The sequence below is a fragment of the Candoia aspera genome, chromosome 5 (assembly GCF_035149785.1).
Source record: "Candoia aspera isolate rCanAsp1 chromosome 5, rCanAsp1.hap2, whole genome shotgun sequence".
Lineage (NCBI taxonomy): Eukaryota > Metazoa > Chordata > Lepidosauria > Squamata > Boidae > Candoia > Candoia aspera.
Window position 1 is genome coordinate 9,215,869 of NC_086157.1, and position 21,591 is coordinate 9,237,459.

Genomic DNA, 21,591 nt, shown 5'->3' on the forward strand with positions numbered 1-21,591 from the left:
GTTTGATTCCTGAGCATGTTATGGATCTTGGCAGCAATAAAGAAGCGGTTTACCATTGTGATCATTCAGTGGGTTGTTTCAATTGCCTGAAGATTGCCTAGTGGTCTCCCATCCACCCATTCACAAGATCCATCCCTGCTTAGCTTTCTGACCTCACTCCAGGTCTGATCAGTGCCATCTGCTAGCTGGGCCCTGAAATTGACATCAAGCTTGACTCCTAGAAACATGTCCATGTTTTCTTCCATGCTGTTCAATCTCTTAGGATGCCCTGATGACGTCCTGCCAAGGCCCAGGCAGGAATGAGTCTGCTTCGTCTCTGCCTAGACAAGATCACCCAGATAGCGCTTGACACCTACACATCTTTAGTGTGGACGTTGCTTGAACCTACTTCCAACCCTGATCTTCCAGCCCCTTGGTTAGCCCAACTTCCCTGCTTGGAGGACGCAGAGAAGCGTCTCTGGAGCGCTTTCCTCTCCTGTAGCGCGCCGGGCAACTTTTAAGCCCGGCTTAAGGCGACGGCTTTGGCGGCCGTTCCTGGAAAGTGCTCCCCGCCCATGGGAAGAGCTCCTGTTCCCCGCTGGCGGCGATGAATGGGCGCCTTGTGTGTGCCAAGCCCGGAAGGGAAGGCGAGGGGGGCGCTGCAGGCGCCCGCGTCCGAGCTGCGCCTCCTCGCCCCGTCCAGTCCGGCTGGCGGGGGAGCGGGATGGCCCAGAAGCTGCCGGGGAAGGTGCCCCTCGCTTCGGCCGCCGGTGAGTAATTTCCCCCTGCCGCTTCCCCCGAAGCCCCCAGTCTGCCTTCGCTTCCCCCGAGAGAGTTGGGAGGGATATTGAATGCGATCGGCCTGCTTCGGATCCACTTCGGATCCACCGGGCACCGCTAGGAAGCAGCCAAGGTTGCCTTGCGGGTGGCGAGGCTCCGCTATCGCCCGTCCAGGCGCCCCTGGCATCTTCCTAGCCCTACCTTGGATGGTGCCAGAAGGCGCCATGAATCGGAGGGGCAGAGCCACTCAGAGTGACCCTGAGCATCGACCGACATCTCCGAGGCCCTTTTCTTCAGCACCCAAGTGAGCTAGAGCTCAGCCTGGAGAATCCTGCCCCCCCACCCCCAAGGCTTCATTGGTAGAACCAGGTGAGTTCAGAAGTTAGCTGTCTCCATTTCTACAAGCTTGGTGGCGGCTGTTTCTGGTGGCCTGCTGCAAAGTCACTGGGTTTGCTTTATTTATGGATTTATTTAATTTTTATCCTGCCTTTATTATTTTTATAAATAACTCAAGGCGGCAAATGTATGCCTGTCCCTAGCGTGTTCTGCAAAGCAGGACAATGCATTCATTCAGGAAGCAGGTTAAAGAAGTTGTGTGAAGACAGCCACAGAGGGCTTTCCTTCTCCCTCATGGCACTCCTTTTCCAAAAAAATCACATCTTCTAGAATGGAGGGAAACCAGGAAAAAAAGTGTCCCAACTTGCCCATTTGTTCTGGTTTTGCCAGAACAAATTTTTGTTCTGTTGATCAGGAGGACACAAATCTTGTTGATGTCACCACTAGTACAAAAGATCTTCCTGATCCCTGATGGGACTGCTGGTCCTTCCTCTAAATAACCTGGCTTGATCTCCCTACATCAAGGTACAAGATCCAGATAAAAAGTGATTTGTGTCTCCTCCAAGCTTCCGTTTCCAAAACAGTTAGATTTGCCCTTATTTTCCTCCTGTGTGGTCACCCTGCAAGTAGGCCTTCTCAACTCAAGCTTTCCATCAGAAGCCAGAGCAAATCACATTCTCAAGGTGAAACCATGTCATGTGGTAGTGAAGGCACTGGACTAGGAGTGGGAAAATCCAGGTTCTGGTCCTCCCTCAGCCAGAAAATCTCCCTGGGTTGACTTTCGGTCAGTTATTCACCATCTACCCTACCTTATCTGCTTCCAGTTGTAGGGAAAATTTTGAAGAGAGAGACCTGTGCGTGCTGCTTTGAGTTCCTGGAGGTAAAGTGGGATATAAATCTAATGAAAAAATTGTATTTTGCTGGAGGAAAATCATTGATTCACTACAAAGCAATACACACCTTCCTCTGATATTCAACTAGGCACTTCTTAAATTGGCACGGGTTACAAACAAATAAACATGGACAGCAGTATTGGTTCATGGGGGTGGGGGGAATCCACAATTCGTATTCAGGCAAACAACTTGCCTTAATTTTATCCCACTTCTGAGAATGGAGAGTATTTGAAGCAGAGGTAAGAAGAGCTGGCAAGGGTAGCGATAAAACTGTGCAAAAGAGGTTTCCCATCCCACCTGTGTCCCCATACCAGAAATTGATTTTTACAGAGAACTATTTTTTGGCACCATCAAATTCACTTCCACATAAAGCAGGGTTTCTCAACCAGGGTTCCGTGAGAGGTCACTAGGAGTTCCCTGGGAGATCACAATTTGTTTAAATAAATATTTCAAATTTGGGCAACTACACATTAAAGAGTTAAGTTTCATTCTTAGTTTGAGTTTAAGAACACTGTGAATGCATACAGACAGGCCTACCCATGAAACGAATATAATAATTTTGTAACTTCTGGCCTATATTTGAGCCTGAATATGCAGGGGTTCCCTGAGGCCTGAAAAATATTTCAAGGCTTCCTCCAGGGTCAAAAGGTTGAGAAAAGCTGGCATAAAGGGTTATCAGATCCTCAAAGTGGGCTGTGGTTGCTTAGGCAAACTTTGGCAACAACCTTTTGACAAAATCCATTGTGATCAAATGGATTCAGCCCTCAGTTTAGACCTTCTGGTTAGGTGGCCATATTTGTAGATGGACTGTGTAGCCTAATATCTACTTCCCCATTTTGCTGGGCTGATTTTTCCTTCTGGCTCATCAGCAGAGGAAGAAGTAGGAGGGGAACGTGGCCACAGTCCAACATTCTCCTGGGCAGAAAAGTCCTGAGTTTGCAAAAACAAAACAAAACAAAAAAATGCATTATAAAATCTGGCTAGCATTAAGTTCGTGATAGCATCTATAATTAAACAACTGGTTGTTGTTTTTCTTCCTACATTTCACAAGAAATAAAAGTTTAAAGAATACAAAAGCTTTAAACTACAAAAAAAAACCAGTTTGCATTATAATAAGAAATTACAAAAGGGTGGACTTTTGTTGCATCTGCAGCTCCTGATCCTTCAAGGAAGGAGCAGAAGAAAAGAAAGATCTTGAGATGTGGGTTCAGCCAATGGGTTGCTTAGCTCAGGTGCCTCCCTTACCTGGTTTTGGAAAAGCTAAGCAGAGTAGGGCTGAGCAGAGTTGTATGCCACACCAGGAAGTCAAAAAATCATCCTGGAACAAAACAGTGGCAAACCACTTCCATATTGCTGCCAAGGACGTGGCCATGAAGACACTAGGATCTGAACTCAACCCAAAGGAGATTTTTCTTTTTGATGATGGGAAAGTCCTCCCCTTGCCCCTTTTTTCCTGGGTATGAGAAACAGGGGGCACCTTCCCCCAAATGCCTTCCTAATGATACTTCTCTTGCTGCAGGCATCCTCAGCTCTGATGGCCAAGCCGCCCAGCACAGGAAGATGGCCCGGGGTTGGGGCCTTTGTGCTTCTTGGTGGAGTGGTCCTCCTTCTCGTGGGGGTCCTGGGTGCCTTTTACTCCTGGAAAGTGGACAGCAAAGAGGTGAGCAGTGAAAGGCTGGCTCTCCCCTTTGCATTCAGTTCCTCGGGCTGGCTTGGTTATTTGGTAGATCATGGCATCCACCTCACACGGCCGCATGGGGGCTTCATGAAAGATCTGCTGAAGGATTTAATTGATACGCTGTGATTCTACTGCTTGGTGGGAAGACAAGCTTGAGTTCAACCCTGAGCTACATGCGTTCTCTTCTATTGGAATTATTACCTGTGTGTGTGTGTGTGTGTGTGTGTGTGTGTGTGTGTGTGTGTGTGACTTTTGCTGTCACACTACGGCAACCAAACATTTGGGGCAGGTCCTCATTGCAGCCTCTGATCAGTCCGCCAGTATGGCGTAGCAGATCAGGTGTCAGACTAGGAGGTGGAAGATCCAGGTTCAAGTCCACCCACAGCCATGGAGGCTTTCTGTTGCACTTTCTCGGCCCAGCCTACTTCGCAGGGTTGTTGTGAGGAAAACTGGGGGAGGCAGTCCTGCAGACAAGATCTTGAGCTTCGAGAGGAAAGGCAAGGGATGAGTACACACATAATATCACAGACTCTCAAAAGAGCTAAAATGGGCTTTTAAAGCTGTTCCTGAAAGAGAGTTTTTTAAAAAGCAGTGTTTGGGGGGGAGAAAAACCTCACTTCTTAAGCACTAGTCAGCTCTTTTTTGGTATCCTTCCTGCAGGCAGCATCCATAAAGCAAAGCTATGAAATCTGATTCAGTTTCCTTTTTTTTTTTTTGTTTCCCACAAAGAAAATTGAATCAAACAGCAATAATTATGGAAGCTGTACTGAAAATTGCTTGCCTTGAATGTATTGCTTGGTGTGTGTGCGAATGTGTGTGTGTATGTTCTACATTACATAAAAATAAAAGTGAAAATGCTGTTACTGGAGGGGAGGGGGGAACAGAGATGTTGTCTTACGAGGAAACCAGAATAATATTTTTGGAAACACCAATGTCCTCTTTCCCACATCGAGAATGTTCTATCTGTTGAGAAATGCACTTTGGACAAATTTATTTAAAAGAGAGAGAAGGAAGGAAGGAAGGAAGGAAGGAAGGAAGGAAGGAAGGAAGGAAGGAAGGAAGGAAGGAAGGAAGGAAGGAAGGAAGGAAGGAAGGAAGGAAGGAGGGAGAAATATAATTGAAAGATATATCTGATAATTGAAAGTAATTCACACCAAAAACAAAAGTTTAGGCTGAATGGACAATTGGGAACATTGTATTTTGCTACAAATCTCTGTGATCTGACTTCTGGGGGGGAGTGGGAGAGAGGGAGATCTACATTCAGATATGCTCAACTTGATCAAAAGGTACTTCTCTGCTGAGCTGAAGCGAGCGGAAACCTATTTTGGCCAACACTTCCCGTCCCTACGGCCGATCCCCATCCTCTGTTGCTTCTGTTCCAGTCACTGACTTCCCTCCAGCAGAAAGGGGATGCAGCCTAACTGATGACAGAGACCTTGATGTTCCCTGGGATGATCTCAGAAAAGAGGAAACATAACTCTTTAATACCACTACAGCTAAAAGCAACTTAATCCTGCCTCTCTCGTGGCCTGGGCATGAGATGAAAGCAACTTCATGGGTTCCCAGAGAAACAGCAGGAGTTTCTATGATTTATAGGGTGGACCTTACATTTGAAACATTTCCATCATGAAAAAGCATCAAAAATAAGCTGCATTTAGAACAACCCTTCCATTATTCCATCAGCTTTCATTTACAATTCAACCGACTTCTGATTTCAGTTTGGGAATTTGCCAAGTCTTTCCAACGTTTTATTTTTATTGCACTCCAGCCTGGTCATTTCTGCTTTCCAGTTCTTTTATGGCTTCAGCTGTTCCTAACCATGGAATTAAAACCTATCTTTTCTGGCCATGCTAAACTGAAGTTCCCCTCTTTAAAAATCATCCAATTGTTTCCATTTTCATGGACAGAGATATCTGGACAAAATGATGGAGGAACCAACCAGGTAGGGGACTGGACTCAGTGTAAATCCTGCTTTAGCCCCAGTGAAGTTGGTTTAATAAGCTATTACTAAATTGTGCTGCTGATTTCAACAAAATGAATGTGTGGCTTATTTCATCTGGAGCTAAACCAGGCATATTTTAAACCTAATGAATATTAAATCCTCACTACCTGATATGATCGACACAGATAAATATAGATTTAGATCCAGATATAGGATAAATACCTGGTATCATATATATCACAGCAAAAGAAGAAACATTTGAATATGATCTGATATACAGGTTTAGAAGTGTGTCATTTAAGAATGTGCAATTTTAATCAACTGATCAGTCCAAGTAATGTATTCAAAGGTAGGGCTGTTTGCAATGCTGTAGACTTGATTCCAGAAAAAGTGTTTCTGAGCTTGGCTCCAACTATTTTAATAAACCACAGACAGACCTGTGTTCACGCCCCCTCCTGCTTCAAAGAGACTCCAGCATGGACCAATATCTCCACTGTTACATAACTGTCACCTTTTCTCAGACTGACTTATCTTTCAGACTTCTTGGGAGAATGGAAGAGGAAACTGTAGTAATATTTTTGAACCCTCAGAATAAAGATAGAGGTTCTGATTCATGTACTCTGTTTCTGGGGGAAAAACTACTCCTGGTTATCTGTAGATACACGACATGGTGTTTCTACTTCGTGGAGTTAACAGTGATTTATTACAGAGAAATCTAATGAATTTCATGGTCTGGGAGTTTTTGCTGGAAGTTACTTAGGAGTACAAGTCACAGAACAGCCTTTATGGAGAATCCTAAAGCAGATGGGTGTAGTGGTTAAGGCACCAGACTAGAAACCAGGAGACAGTGAGTTCTAGTCCCAGCTTAGGCACAAAGCCAGCTGGGTGACCTTGAGCCAGTCACCTTCTCTCAGCCCTAGGAAAGAGGCAATGGCAACCAGTTCTAAAATCTTGCCAGGAAAACTTCAGGGACTTGTCCAGGCAGTCACCAGGACTCAACACAGACTTTAAAGGTGCACACACACACAAAATATGTGATCCAGTGTGACATTGACAAACGGGCTTAAGTTCTGAGCTTAGAAAATCTTCCACTGCCTTTGATACAAAGACAACAGAATAAGAAGTTCAGTTCTGTGCAAATGCATTTTAATAAAAATGTACACCCAATGCTGTTATTTGCTTTAAATCAAAATAATCATCTAACAGATTTTGTTTTGTTTCCAGATCTATAATGTTCATTATACAGTGAGTGTTGATGGAAAATTACAAGAAGGATCAATGGAAGTGGATACTGCTAACAATCTGGAGATCTTTAAAACTGGAAGTGGAGGGGAAGAAGCAGTTGAAGTTCATGATTTTCAGAATGTAAGTACAAGTGGATAAGTTCTTTTATCCAGAAAAGAGCGCCTTCAACAAAAGTCATCTTAAAAGGTTGAAATTTGAAAATCGATCTGAGGTGGAACTACCTAAGGAACTTGGGAACACATCCTTGAAAAATTGAATAGAGTCAGCTCTAATTTCAGATGAATTCTTCTGATTTTTCTGTTTCAGATTCATGCACATGCACAAAGACAAGATGGTTTTGTCAAAATTATTGGACCCCATCAATCTTTCACTTTTTTCCCTTAATATTTTTTCCAGTTCCTTCAGTATTGCTTATTCAGCAGTAAGCATTCTTAAAAACTGAGAGCCTTTTGTAATTAGTTTCCTAAGCCCTCTGTGGTTGTAATGTTGCTTTAATTAGAATGTTCCAACATTCTAATTAAATGCTAAAAACATATATTACAAAACATGTCACAGAGTCCTCTTTAATATTCATGGGTATTTCAGAGCTCTTTGGTCTAAGATGGGGTTTCTCAACTGGGGGTCCATGGCGCCCTCGGGTTCCATGAGAGGTCATTAGGGGTTCCCTGGGAGATCACGATTTATTTAAAAAAATATTTCAAATTCAGGCAACTTCACATTAAAGAGGTAAGATTCATGCTTTATTTTGAGTTTAAGAACACTGTTAATGCATATACTGTATACAGTCCTACACATGAAACAAATACAATAATTTTGTAACTTCTGGCCTATATTTGAGCCTGAATGTGCAGGCATTCCCCAAGGCCTGAAAAATATTTCAAGGGTTCCTCCAGGGTCAAAAAGTTGAGAAAGGCTGGTCTAAGGGATCTCATTTCCACCTTCTTTTAGGCCACAGGGGACTTAATTAGTAGGACACATAAGGAAGGTGTCCTACTTCCAAATGTTTACTTTCCCTCAGGTATTCATAGGGAGAAAAGTCATTGAGAAGTCATTTCCCCTGTATGTCTTCCTACCCATCATGGTCATGCAAAATTTGATCCACTAGGTCAACCTGGGCTCCCATGGAAAGCCTGAGAAGGTTTCATACAGGCCATGGTTTGAACCAAGTAGACTAAAGCATTGATTCAAATATTCATATTTATTGCTTCCAGCATGAAAATACCCATCATAACTCTAGCTCGGTAGAATAAGCTTTGAGATACCTGATGCAAAAACCTTTTTCTAGAGTTCCTATTAAAAGAATTCATATCTTAAGCTGCTGTCCATCAATTAAACATCTCCCAGTGCAAGAATGAAACAGATCTCTGATAACTTAGAACCATTCATATTTTCAGCTGAACACTTAACTGCGTATGTGACTAATACCCATTAAAATTTAGCAGAGATCTGTGCTTCTCTTTACTTTTGAAGATCCACATATAGTAGAGAGGATGAAATTTCAGTGTCTACTACTAAGTTGTCCTCTGTTGAATCTACCCAGCTGCACACCTCTCTGCAGAAGGGCAGCAGTGGAGTTATCTAGAGATGAAATAGTGGTAGAGAAGAAGCTTCCCATGTATTATAAAAACTGTACCCATTCCAGTGCTGCAGCTAAGATATTCAGTTAGGCTGAAGTCTACCCTCAGGCATGGAAGCTCAGAAGTCCTTGTGGTGGGTTGGAGGAGAGAGTGGTAAATACATCACCTTGAGCTTCTGGAGGAATGGGACGATATACTGTAGATATAACAAATAAAGAGAATAAATAAGATTTGGTATTTATGATATTGTGTCCATTTTAGTGACCCTTTATATTGCATATCGGGTGACTCTATCTCCAATGTTAAGGACAGGTACCACTCTGAGAAGCTCAAATTTGAGAGTGGTGGCACTGTCTCCCAGTGCCATATTGGGATTGCCTTAAATAACTTCACTAGGTTGTAATGGTTAGAGTTGTAATGATTGATCGATCGAGTGCCATCAAGTCAGTGTCAACTCTTAACAACCATAAAGGTAATTTTTTCTCCCATGAGCATCTGCCCCCAACCTGACTCTTCAGGACTTCCAATGGTGTCTTCATTGCTGCTGTAATTGAGTCCATCCACTTCATCCTCTTCACTTTCTTCCCACTTCTCCCAGCATTATGGATTTCTCAAGGAATCTGAATCTTTGCATAATGTGTCCAAAATATAATAAATTGAGCCTGGTCATTTGTGCCTCAAGTGAGAACTCTGGATTGGTTTGTTCTAGGGTCTGTTTGTTGTTTCCTTGGCTATCCATGGTATTCTCAGGAATTTTCTCAGCACTAAAATCCAACAGTGTCAATAGTGTTTCTGTCCTGCTTCTTCAAAGTCCAACTTTCACCTCAAAGGCTATCACAAGGAAAGCCATTGCCTGCACAGAAATGTGTGTAGATTCTCCTCCCCTGCCTGCAAGTCCTCTTCTTCCTCTGGCATTTTTGCAGTGTAGGTTTTGGAAAGAACATCACGTAATTTGTCTAGGAATTTGCTTTTTATTCTTTGCAAAGTGCCATGGATATGGGTGGCGTAGTGCATACAATGAGTCCTTGGAAAAGGCGTAATACTTGGATTATCAATGGTGACTTTCCAGTTTGGAAGGGAAGGATTACTCAGAATGTATACCAGTTTGGTGTAGTGGTTAAAGCACCAGGCTAGAAACCGGGAGACCGTGAGTTCTAGTCCTGCCTTAGGCACAAAGCTGGCTGGGTGACCTTGGGCCAGTCCCTCTCTCTCAGCCCTAGGAAGGAGGCAATGGCAAACCACTTCTGAAAAAATTTGCCAAGAAAACTGCAGGGACTTGTCCAGACAGCCTTTGAGAACTGGACACAATTGAACGGAATAATAATAATAATAATAATAATAATAATAATAATAATAATAATAATAGAAAAAGAGTCTGCTACCTACTTCCAGGGAATGAAACAAAGCAAAATGAGGACATGTTTTGAACAAGAGGTAAAGTGTTGTGTTGCATTGAACACCTGCTTTTTGAAAACTTCCTTAAAACCTTCTTTCTTTTGCCAAGTTTTCTTGCCACCCATGTTAAAAGAACTTCACTGTGTGTGCCTGGCTTTGTTTTGTGTTTGAGGTCACTTACTCCAATAACCAAGATCTTGCTTTCTAGGGCATTACCGGAATTCATTTTGCTGGAGGAGGAAAATGCTTCATTAAAGCCCAAGCTAAAATTCACATCCCTGAAGTCAGTGCGATGTCAAAAGAGAGCCTCTCTTTTGATCTGGTAAGTAGTCCTCCAAAATATGGTTGAACCTCAAACAAGATACATTAAGCCTAAGAAGAAGAGAAGGTTGTTTGCATGTACCATGTGGGCAAGAAAGGTGGAGAGTGCTTCCTTTTTCCTATGAAATTGCCTTGAAGTAACCCTGAAGGAGCTTTTTCCCTTTGCTTTCCTGCTAAACTGTTCTGCTGGTCTTTCTAAGATGGATCTGGCGTTTTTCAGCAAAAGTTCCTTCAGGCCAAGCAACAATGCCAGACTGTATGGACTCAATGGTCCTTAAAATAACCCCCATGTTGGCTGTTCCCTTGGCTCCTCAGTTACTGCTTGCTAGATGAACAATGGTGCCCAATCCAAGTCTTGCCAAGGACTGATCTCAGCTGATCTCAAGAAGCTAAGTAGGATCAGACCTTGATTACCACTTGGATGGGAGATCCAAGGCTGAGAAGAAGGGTCACTGAAAAGCTATCCTTTGAAAAGACCACCGCTTTTTTAATTTTCTGCCAAGGAAATCATGTGGACGTGTTCCTGATGTCATTAGCAATTGAGCAAAACTCAAAGGAAACTTAAAGGTTTCTTAAAAAGCAATCCTTCATCACCTCAACAGCATCTACAAGTATGACGTTCAGGGCGTAACTTGTAGGATCTGTATGCATATTCGTAATAGGCAATCTACTCTAACGTGACTGCCAAGAAAGATGGAAAAGTTCCAGTGGGTTACACATTTATAGTGAGTGAGTAACTTAGTCAGAGCAGAACGCTTTTCTTTAAAAGGAACAGTTGGCTCTGGTAGAGGTTTTTGTATGTGCACCCAACCAACCATTTTAACAGATTCACAAGTAAAGCCATCCACACTGATGTGTGCTATTCCTGTATATTGCTCAGCTTCCATGAAGCTTCCATTTGGCCACCCTTTTTCAAGTCATCTGAATAGGGCTTTCTCTGTGTACTTTGGCAATGAGCTACATTGATTCTGCATTGTGTGAAGAGGTATTTCCCTTTCTGTTCTTGACTCTACCTCCAAACTAGTTAATTGGGTGGCACCCCCCTCCTTTTTTTTCTTTTCTTACGATGCTGTACGAAAGTGGATTAACAGTTTGGGTCATCAACCAGCTGGCACTCTCAACTAGTAATGCCAAGAAACCAAGTATTGTGGGCAGTCTAGGGCATCATTTTTCCAGGGGAAAAAAACATTGAAAATTAAAAACAGAACAGAACAGATGAGAGTCTGAGGCATCTACAACATCTGAGCAAAGAAATGAAATGGGCTGTATTTGTCTCGAAGAGAAAACGTGGAGAGTAAGAAAGGGCTGGGATTGTAGAAGGCTGCATTGCAGACAATAGAAAAAAATAATTGTTGTTTCTTGCCAACCAGAGAGATGGTGAGAGCACCATTAATGATTCCTTTCGATTGTACAGGAGACACATCAGTTAGAAATGCTGTGCATTTTACCCTCCTTCCCCAGAATTTGGATTACCCTAAAGATTCAGCTTGCAATGAACAGCTTCCAGTTTCCCTGCTAATATGAAGATTCTGAAGTCTTGTTCAGTAAAAGCAATTATATTGACCAAAAGCTTGACGTGTGTGTTTCAAAAAAGCTGTCGTTTTGAAGTGCGCCCTAAAGGTTTTTCATTGTCATCTTCAAAGCAATGTAGGAAAATAACACTGATTGAACTAGAAACTTTAAAGAATCCAACTATTCTTTTTACACAATAGACTACAGCTTGTCCATGGCAGGGGAAGCAGAGGGAGGAAAAATCGCTAACATGGTATAGGTATCCAAAAGCAAAATTGTGAATGTCCTCTAATAAAGTTTTGAGACCGCCTTTGCTACCTCCTTAGATCAATTTTATTTGTCCAAGTTGTTTGCAGATTGTAACTGTATTGATTTTGTTACTAGCTGCCTTTTAGCCAAGGAGATTTTAAAAATCCTACATTTTATCCTCTCCTCTGGCTTTTTTGTGCTGCACGCTGAGGAGGGAATTTATGAAACCCTTTCAAAATAAAAATAACTTACTTTAAAAAAAAGAACAAAAAGAACAAAAGGAGAGAAAGATATGAAAGACAGACTAAATTCCCTTCTGATTTTGGCAAATGCTAGGTTAACTGAAGCATTTTAATTCAATATTTGTTATAGTGAAGTGTCCGTGAGACATCCTGGATTTTGATTTTTGGGAGAGGGTTGTTTTGTTATGTTTTCTGCCTTTATTCAATGAAACAGAACAGGAGAAGTAAAAAAAAAGAAAAAAAAAAAGAAAAAACGCAAAACAACCAAAAATATGCATACAGGTAGTCCTTGCTTATTGACAATTGGGACCAAAATTTTGGTTGCTAAGCAAAGTGGTCATTAAGTGAATCCAACCCAATTTTACAACCTTTTTTGCTGTGGTCATTAAGCGAATCACACAGTTCCCCATTGATTTTGCTTGCCAGAAACCAGCCAGGAAGGTCGAAATGGTGATCACATGACCATGGGATGCTGCGATGGTTATAAATGCAAAGTGGTTGCCAAGTGCCCAAATCATGATCACGTGACTGTGGGGACACTGTGACGGCTGTGTGAGGACCAGTCACAAGTCAGTTTTTTCAGCACCGTCGTAAGTCTAAATCTATGGTTGTTAAGCGAGGACTATCTGTATGAGGGATTCTCACAGATGCATATAAAGTTATACACAGTAGTTTCAATAAAGGTTGATCATATTTCATTATAATCAACCATATTTTCTGGTTAACAAGTGTCACACATGACAGTCCAGTGTTTCATTTCCTCTTCTGCCATCTATTAATTTGTTTATTCAACTTGTACACCCCTGGAATACCCTAGGATTCCTGGAGGTTGGCCATGGTGTACAGGTGAAACTTCTACAGTGGGTAAATAATAAAATAATACCTTTCTCAAACTAGTACATGGGGCTTCTAGTCTCAACATCCATGGCCAGATGATCAGAGTTTTAGCACTGCATGTTTGAAGCATGCTGGGCTGTAGAAGCCCAGGGCCATGTTAAAATCGTGGCATTGGGCCAGCCATGTTATTCTTCTAGTGCATTTCAGCCTTTAAGCAGCAGTAATATGTCTGTGCATCAAGTTTCCACTTCCTGCAGAATTATTTTTTCAAAGCAAATTGGCTGTACCTGCTAGACCCCAAAACTAAGAAGCTCCTTTCAATATATTTAGGAGTCTCTTGGCACTGTTTGGTCTTTGGAGGCACTTTCCTGCTCATTTTATTATCTACTTACTTGAGTCTCTATGGACTTGAAAAGCCTCTGCTTGCTCAACTGAAACTTTTTTTAATGTAATCTTGTTTGCTTACCCCATTAATTCCAGCATGGTACTGCTAAATAAATTCAGTCAATATTCTTCTGCCTTTTCAGTCCTGCACTGCAACTACCATACATCCTTAGATAGTGTAATGTACAAGGGAAGCTTGAGTTGTTGCACAAATAGCATGCACACCACAGAAAGTAGCAAAATAATAATTTTTGAATTTTATTGTTCATCAGTACTGAACACAGACCACAATGATCATTGTGAAGCAATTGGAGATTTTGTTCAGCATGTCTCTCTCTCTCTCTCTCACACACACACACACACACACCCCTTTGAATTAGTCTTGGTATTCTTGATGGCTCTCTGGACAAGTCCATGCAATTTTCTTGGCAACATTTTTGGAAGGGATTTGCCCTTGCCTCCTCCTTCCTGGGGCTGAAAGTGAGGGACTGGCCCAAAGTCACCCAGCTGGCTTTGTATCTGAGACAGGACTAGAACTCGCGGCCTCCCCATTTCTAGCCTGGTGCCTTTAACCACTACACTTAAACGGCTCTCGTATTAAACATACACATAGAGAAATTGTAGGACCACTAGCAAATTAGCTTAATCTGCAGAATCTTTCTCTTCCAAAAGCCCTGAGTTCCTTCCTTGGCATAGACTGAGATATGCTTGCCAAGGCAGGAGTTATATATTTGTTATGCCTTAATGTACCTCCAGGCTTTGCCCTTCCTGCCAATGTATAGGACTACAGTCACCAGCTAGTAGGCTTATTGGCCGTTCTGGATGGCGATAAGGGTCATCCTATACATCGGATGGAGATGGTACTAGAATGAGGGCAGTGCGGAATCCTGGTTGGGGCTGATGTGCAAACTGTTCTTCTGAACATGGAGCACTATGGAAGGGTGAGAATGATACCTGAAGCACGTAATTTCAGTGCACTGATGCAGTTTTGTGCAGTTGAAGGAGAAGAGGCAAAGTCACCATTTCCAAGAGTTATTACCACCGCACAACTGGAAAAGAGGACTGTATTGCCCATCATAGAGGCATAAGCAGTTAATAAGAACAGTCTCAGTTTCCACGTCTTTTTAATGTCTGACTTCATGCTATTTATTTGTTTTATTTGTGGAGTCATTTTAGTTACCTTTCACTTAATAAAATTATTACCCAGCAAAGCTCAAATGGAACCTAGTGAGAATCAGGTAAGACCTAAAATAATAGTGTAACGATCAGGGAGACTCTGTTTCTTTTCTAGCTACCTGATCTTTACTTATTCTGGGATGCCCACACCTCCAAATGAGCCAGCTGAACCTTTATGTCTGATTTTCCCCCACAGGAAGATGAAATCCTACCAGCTAAATTTGATGAAAACTCCCTTGTCTGGGTGGCTGGAGACCAGCCAGTAAAGAATTACAATTTCCTGAGTCCTAAGATTTTAGAGCTCTGTAGTGATCTGCAAATTTTCTGGCTTCGACCATCCTCTCCAAAAGGTACCTTCCCCTTGATGGAATATCTCAGATTTTGTTAAATCCTAACTGTAAACCATCTCTGACCATCAATATACAAATATATGGAGCAGCTGTCAAATTAAGGAAGATTAAGGGTCTTCCCAGGGCTACATTTTTATCCCTACCATCTATTTACTGAATCATCATTTGTCCACTTAGCCCATTATGAGTGACTCTGGCTGACATCAATTTTTTAAGTTACTGGCAGTTGACAATGGTCTCTCTCTGTGATCCTTGAATTGGGGCTATACTTTTTATGTACAGTGGATAGTCTCTCCCACAATGATTGACTTTTGACATGGGAGAACATAGGCTTTGAGTCTGCAACCACCTGAAGGAAAACAACATATCTAACCAGTCAATAGCTAGCTCTTTTGCAAAAGGAAACAGACACAAGCATTTATGAGTTGGAAACCATGTCATCAGATGATAGGTCTGCTCCTGAACATCTAAGGTGCTTCTCAGTTGCCTGGAAGTTGGGTCTACACTATGGGGAGATAAAGAAAGAGCATTGGCTTTGTCTGGTTATTCTTTTTTGTTTTTCTGCTCAGAGATTTGGACTAGACTTCTGCCTCATTACGTCAGGATGTAGCCACTGGGTACCACATGCTTTCAGAACTGTCTAAAGAACTGTCTCATACATTGAAATACAATAATTAAGACAGGCTTTTCCATTTCAGCTGGGCAGGGACTGCAGTTCCAACTCATTGGGGATTACACCAGGCTGGGAGTAGTAGTATTAGTAATGGTAGTAGGCTGTGGGAGTAGTAATCTACCATATTATGGTCACTGACCAATTCAAAAGCAAAAGACAACAACTTCTGAGACAGCCAATTAAAAAGCAAGATAAAACTTAATAATTGTAAAACTGTTGAGGTTTTGGTATGGAGGTATGGAGTATTTTACAAACAGCAAAACAAAACTTAGCAACATTCAGAGAAATAAAAGCCCATCGACTAGATGGTAACAACTGTAAATAATCTGAATCTGAGTGGCCTGGAAATTTGACCAGATGGGGAGTTATTAGTTGCAACTGGGCATCTTTATAATAAGGGGTACATAGCAAAATGTGGGTTAATGTTTAGGAACTCCATTACGGGGGCCAAGTCTTTGAATGAGATACCCCATAATTTCCTCTCAAAAACAGCTGTTGGAATGGCATTAGATCCTGCTAGAGTTGGGGCTGTTCTGAATTTGGGAACTGTTATTTGGCTTTAATATCTAGCCAGCTTGAAGAAAGGTAAGCCTTTGGGTATGGCAGCCAGATCTGACTGGCCTTCCAAATCCTTGGAACCCTGTTTAAGGGCTGCCCCCATGTACTCATAACCCAAATTTAGGATTGCATCAGGTGAGAAGCTGTGAATGGGCAAGTATGCAGGTTTAAATCTGGACCTTTAAAGTAGCATTTATAGTAGCACCTATTAAATGAGAAACAAACTCTATTTTCTTTCTATATAGTTGGGCAAAGAAAGGAGGAATTACTAGGAAGACATGCCAAACACAACCAAATATTGATCTGGATCAGTTTGAAGCAGCTGCTGAAGAAGTAAATACCAGGCCCCACTCCAAACAATGGGCTCGTGAACAAGAACGTTCATCCGATGCTACCCAACTTTCTGGGCAAATCTCCAGGCCAACTTTTAATCCAGAGAATCCTTACCATGTGAGTATTGGTTAACAGTGTAACCTGTACAGACTTGGTCATAAATCATCTATCGACCCAGTCTTCCATGTCTTCAACTCTCTCTTAGCCTTGGCAGGCCATTGTTCATTGCTGCCTCAACTACTGAAACATGTTTATTTTATTTATCAAATTTTGCCACAGCCCATCTACCCCCAGATTATTCCACCCATTTGCTACATGAGGCAACGGCTGAGCCATATCCCTGATCTGGTATCACTCTAAGAAGCTCCATCCCAGGACAACATGGTGCCTGAAGCAAAGATGGCAGCATCACACTTACACCTATACATGCCTAATTCCCTAGTAATGTACTTCTAAAGAACATGATCTCAACATTGGCAACAAGATGATGTCTCCCATTAGACCTGGAACATTCTGACTGGATAGTAGAGATAACACTGTGTTGTTTCCCCCGTTAGGAAGAGGTGGGTGGGAGGTTTAGGATGAATAGAAGGGGTGGGCTGCTGTGGTCTCCCCAGTTATCACTAACTGGAGGTATTTGGTTCACGTTGGCTAATGATAGGACAGCATCTGTCCAGATACCATAATGGGAAGAAATGTAAAACTACGTTGTCTCCAATGGTTGTCTCCATTGTGTAGCTTGAAATGCATTTTAAATGGACATTTAGCTATGCTTCTGCATTTGTTTAGGATTAAATTGTTCCAAAGATAAAAGGGAGGGTGGTTTGTGTGGGTGTGAGCACTAGAATGAAAATAGGATAGAAAAGTAATGGATAAATGTATATTTATATATTTATTATTAAGCAAACTCTTGTGCCCTTTTATGGCTGCTAGGAATTTGTCTAGGAATTTGCTTTTTATTCTTTGCAATGTGCCATGGATATGGGTTGTGTAGTGCATATAATGAGTCCTTGGAAAAGGCGTAATACTTGGATTATCAATGGTGACTTTCCAGTTTGGAAGGGAAGGATTACTCAGAATGTATACCAGTTTGGTGTAGTGGTTAAGGCACCAGGCTAGAAACCGGGAGACCGTGAGTTCTAGCTTCGCCATAGGCACAAAGCCAGCTGGGTGACCTTGGGCCAGTCACTCTCTCTCAGCCCTGGGAAGGAGGCAATGGCAAACCACTTCTGAAAAAACTTGCCAAGAAAACTGCAGGGACTTGTCCAGGCAGTCTCCAAGAATCAGACACAATTGAATGGGAAAAAAAGAAAAGGGCAGGGATCTGCAACTTCAGTTGGCCTGAGGGATGCACCAGGCTTTGTGTGGTATCTTCAGTGCTCTACTCAAAAGGGGGCAGGGACCCTTTGAGGATGGGAATAATGGTCTTTTAAGGGGTGAAGCCATCACCTTATACATACATCTGCAAGATTTTGCCTCTTAGCCTCTCTCCTCACAAAAGAAGGCAAAAACATCTCAAGATGTTTATTCACAGCTACTGGGGCCACAGAGTACATGCCGGTAGGTTCCCCGTGAGGTCTGTCCACACTTTTGCAGCTCTACTTTTAAGAGCTTTACATCTTAAGAAGTTTTCAGAACACTGGATCTAAATCTAAAATTTAACGATGGCTGATGCAATGTGTCAATGACTGAATATGCTTGATTGACCAAAAAAAAATACAAAGTACGAAAGTCAGCATGTTGAAAGCCTACTGGGTTTCCCCCCTCCTTCCAAAGTCTTCTTTTTTATTTAAATAGAAGAGTCATATTTTTATTACTTCTTAATTGAGTAAAAAACAAGGGCCATGTGTTTTCTGAACAGTATGTCTTCTTAATAAGGCACATGGGCCTTGTTAAATGGTTTCAGTGGATATCTGTGGATGAAGTAGAAATATTTATTGGTTACTATCTCCAAGTTTGAAATTAGAAGAAAAAGGGATTCTATGAAATATGATCCTATAATCTTAAGAGTGATGGCTGCTGAGTTGCAGGCATCCTGTACATGCCTTGATGATATCACCTCCATCATGACATCATTTCTCAAATGGCCCAAATTATATACTTCATTTATACGGTAAACTCACATGACATCACTTGGCCCGCATTTCCCCTTTTCTGTAGATGCTGAGCCAAAACAGAATGAAATTAAAAATGTATTAAACCATTAGATGCAACAAACAAGGACTTTAGTTCAGCCCACCTTTTGATGGTGATACTTGGTCCCTGATGTGACCAAGCATTTGGGAAACGAGGTTGAACCATCTCTGTAGCCATCAAAGTTGAATTGCAAGCCTGTTACTATCAAGGAATCCCCACCTGTCCCCATGGCCATTAGAGCAACTCAGGAGATCTTAGAGAAGATCTGAGCTAAGGCTTACTAAATGCCACCACCAGCTCTTCTTAAGAGACAAGCAAGAGCCTTAATTTCCAATGAATAACAGGACATTTCCTGGATCATCCTCCAGGGATAGAATGGCAGTGATGCCAAGACCAATGATACTGTTATATAAACCTTCACTGCTCTCCCCATTCAGTGAAAATCTCTTTCTCTCTCTCTGATCAGGTGGGACACTACCGTGGAGAGAGTCAGGGGAGGGGCCTCACCCACCCTCATCCCTTTCTGGCCATTTTTCAAATGCAGTGAGGGATCAAAGGTGGGAAGCAAAAAGTAAAGCAGCAGCAGTGTGGCCAGGAACACAATTTTTTTACAAGGTTGCTCCAGGACTTTATCCCTGTCTTGTATGTGGGATAAAGCCTGGTTAGCAATTTGCACCAAGATGATTGGGAAGTTGTAAGAACCCCAGGTAAAATGTGCCCTTCTCCCTAGCTTAGTTCTTAGGTTGAATAAACTGGGTTAGGGTGTTTGCATATCATAGTCAACGCTTTTCCCTTGGCCTGGTTAAATTTATCATGGACCACTTACAATCCCTTGTGGCGGGGCGGGGGGAAACACACCAAAGGAACAGACCAGGAACAGACCTTAGAAATCAGGTCACTAAATTCCAAATCAGTCCCACCACCAGGGTTTTGAAGACCGTTAATTTGGGGACCCTTGCAGGCCTCTCCAATAAAAATGCAACGTAACCTGTGTGCTGAGACTTAGAAACTCTGCTACCTGCTGCATTGTGGCATTTGTTTTTAATGAAAGAAACCTAAAGATAACAATCTTTTAAAAAGATATTTAAGGCTGGGCTTGTTCTTTTCCTTTCAGCAGCTGGAAGCAGGTGAGGGGATGAGCTTTGACCCATGGCTGGATCATGAAGGGATCTGTTGTATCGAATGTACCCAGAGCTACACGCATTGCCAATGGGTTTGCGAACCTCTCCTGGGCTATTCTCCGTGGCCTTATCATTTCCAGGGGTGTCGGTCTGCTTGCCGGCTTATCTTGCCCTGCAATTGGTGGGTTGCCCGTATCCTGGGCATTGTGTGAGAGAGAATGAAAGGGAGTGATGCTGGACCTCAGACCAGATGTGCAAATATAGCCAGGAGTCCCCAACCAAAATTACAACCCTCAGTTTATGCTATGCGAAAATACTTTTAAAAACCAAAGAAAATATCATTACCTGCTGTAGATATAAATTAGAACCTGTATCTTAGTATTTCACGAGCTATATAAACGAAAAGCTGTGACTTAGAAGCCGCCTGTAAAAACTGTATTGTAACAAGAAGGGCAGTTTTTTAAAAATCAACAAAATGAGCTAGATTTAAGTATTGGTTCTGAGCAATATGGTTTTTCCAACACACAAGGTCCTTGGTAAGTGAAATTCAGCCTTTTACACGTACTTGGCTGTATGTAGTAAGTGTGAACATTTGCTCTGGTTAAGTTTGTTAGCTACCTTTACTTCTGAGAGTACTTTTCCACGATGTAGAGTGATGAATAAATCCTGAGTGAAACTACTCTCTGTTGTTATTCAAATAGGACTGGATCATTGCAAAGCTGGAAGGAACTGATTTCCATACACTTTTCTTCCTAGGCTGCTGCCAGAAATGAAAGGGCTGAAGAAAAGCATTAAAGATTAAATGGGACTGTGGGATCAGCAAAAGTCATTAAAATCTCTCTATATGAAAGCTGCTGCTGCCACCAATACCTTGATTTTGCTGGTATTCTATGAAAAAATGAGGATTAGCGTAATGGTTTATAGCCAGAGTTGTATCTTGTGTTAGCAAAAGGACCGCGCTGGGCTTTTTATGGCATGAAAAAACTACTCCCCCAGCGTAGACTGAGTTTTAGTTCTGCTTTTATTTTTACGTTTAATTTCCCTTTATTATTTTGTAGCATTTGAGGGGGGTAAAAGGAAAATAGAGTTTTCACTGGCAGCAAATACCAAGATTTTGATTTAGTGTTACAGCACCCTCTACTGATACAGAGAAAACGCAGCACTATTTTATTAGACAAAAGGACAAGCAAGCGCCACTGGAGAAAAGTTTGAATGTCCTTTTTGCATGTTTTTTCTGGTGGCAAAGGGGCCAAAGTCTTGGAAGTTTAAGGTAAAGGGTTGGCCATTTGAAAAAAAGGAATTGAAAGAAAATCAACCTGATTTAAAGGATTTTTTTAAAACCGAGGGAAAGGGCCGTCCTCTTCCATCCTCTGTAGGATGAAGCCACCCATTTTCTCTCCCAAACCCTTCCACAACAAAATGCAAAAGGTCTGAAATTTCAGCCCCTCATTCAACATCCCCACGACCCAGGATACACCTGGCTTTGCAGGCTCATGGTCTTTAGGTGCGTTGTAGAAGCAGCTGCTAGACTTAACACGGTTACTCGCCACAAAATTCTACATAGCAGATACTTCGCAAGGGTTCATCCCTAACAGCAGGCAACTATGAAGAGAAGCTGAGGGAATGGGGGGGGGGTGCCCTTACAAAACACAGTCAGAAGAAAGGTGCTCAGATTTTAATGTTTAATGATCGATCCAAAGGGGAACTGGCAATCCTCTTCAAGAATTCTGAAAAGAATTATCAGTGAGTGGAGGAGACATATATCCCTGAGCTCCCCATCTTCCAAATTCCCCTGTTGATGGAACCTCTCTCCTGAAGGCACAGCAAACTATTCCTGAGATTGGGGACCTGTTTTTTCCTACTGAAGGCTGTAG

General features: G+C 42.2%; 2 protein-coding genes across 2 annotated transcripts in view; both read left to right on the plus strand.

The window, feature by feature from the left end:
- Positions 1–21,591, plus strand: part of WBP4 (WW domain binding protein 4) — a 352,512-nt gene that overhangs the window by 221,956 nt on the left and 108,965 nt on the right. The gene's annotated exons all lie outside the window — the stretch shown is intronic.
- Positions 587–19,929, plus strand: CNMD (chondromodulin). Its single transcript, XM_063304316.1, has 9 exons — positions 587–749; positions 1,920–1,975; positions 3,508–3,648; positions 6,833–6,973; positions 10,034–10,147; positions 14,743–14,896; positions 15,466–15,502; positions 16,373–16,577; positions 19,711–19,929. The coding sequence occupies exons 1-9, from the start codon at positions 587–589 to the stop codon at positions 19,927–19,929; spliced, it is 1,230 nt and encodes a 409-aa protein (XP_063160386.1).

Excerpts from the sequence above, each read along its gene's own strand:
- CNMD (XM_063304316.1), top strand. The coding sequence starts at position 587 with ATGAATGGGCGCCTTGTGTGTGCCAAGCCCGGAAGGGAAGGCGAGGGG. Across the intron at positions 15,503-16,372 it reads CTGCCTCATTACGTCAGGAT|TTGGGCAAAGAAAGGAGGAA; the intron begins GTAGCCACTGGG and ends CTTTCTATATAG. Across the intron at positions 16,578-19,710 it reads ATCCAGAGAATCCTTACCAT|CAGCTGGAAGCAGGTGAGGG; the intron begins GTGAGTATTGGT and ends TTTTCCTTTCAG.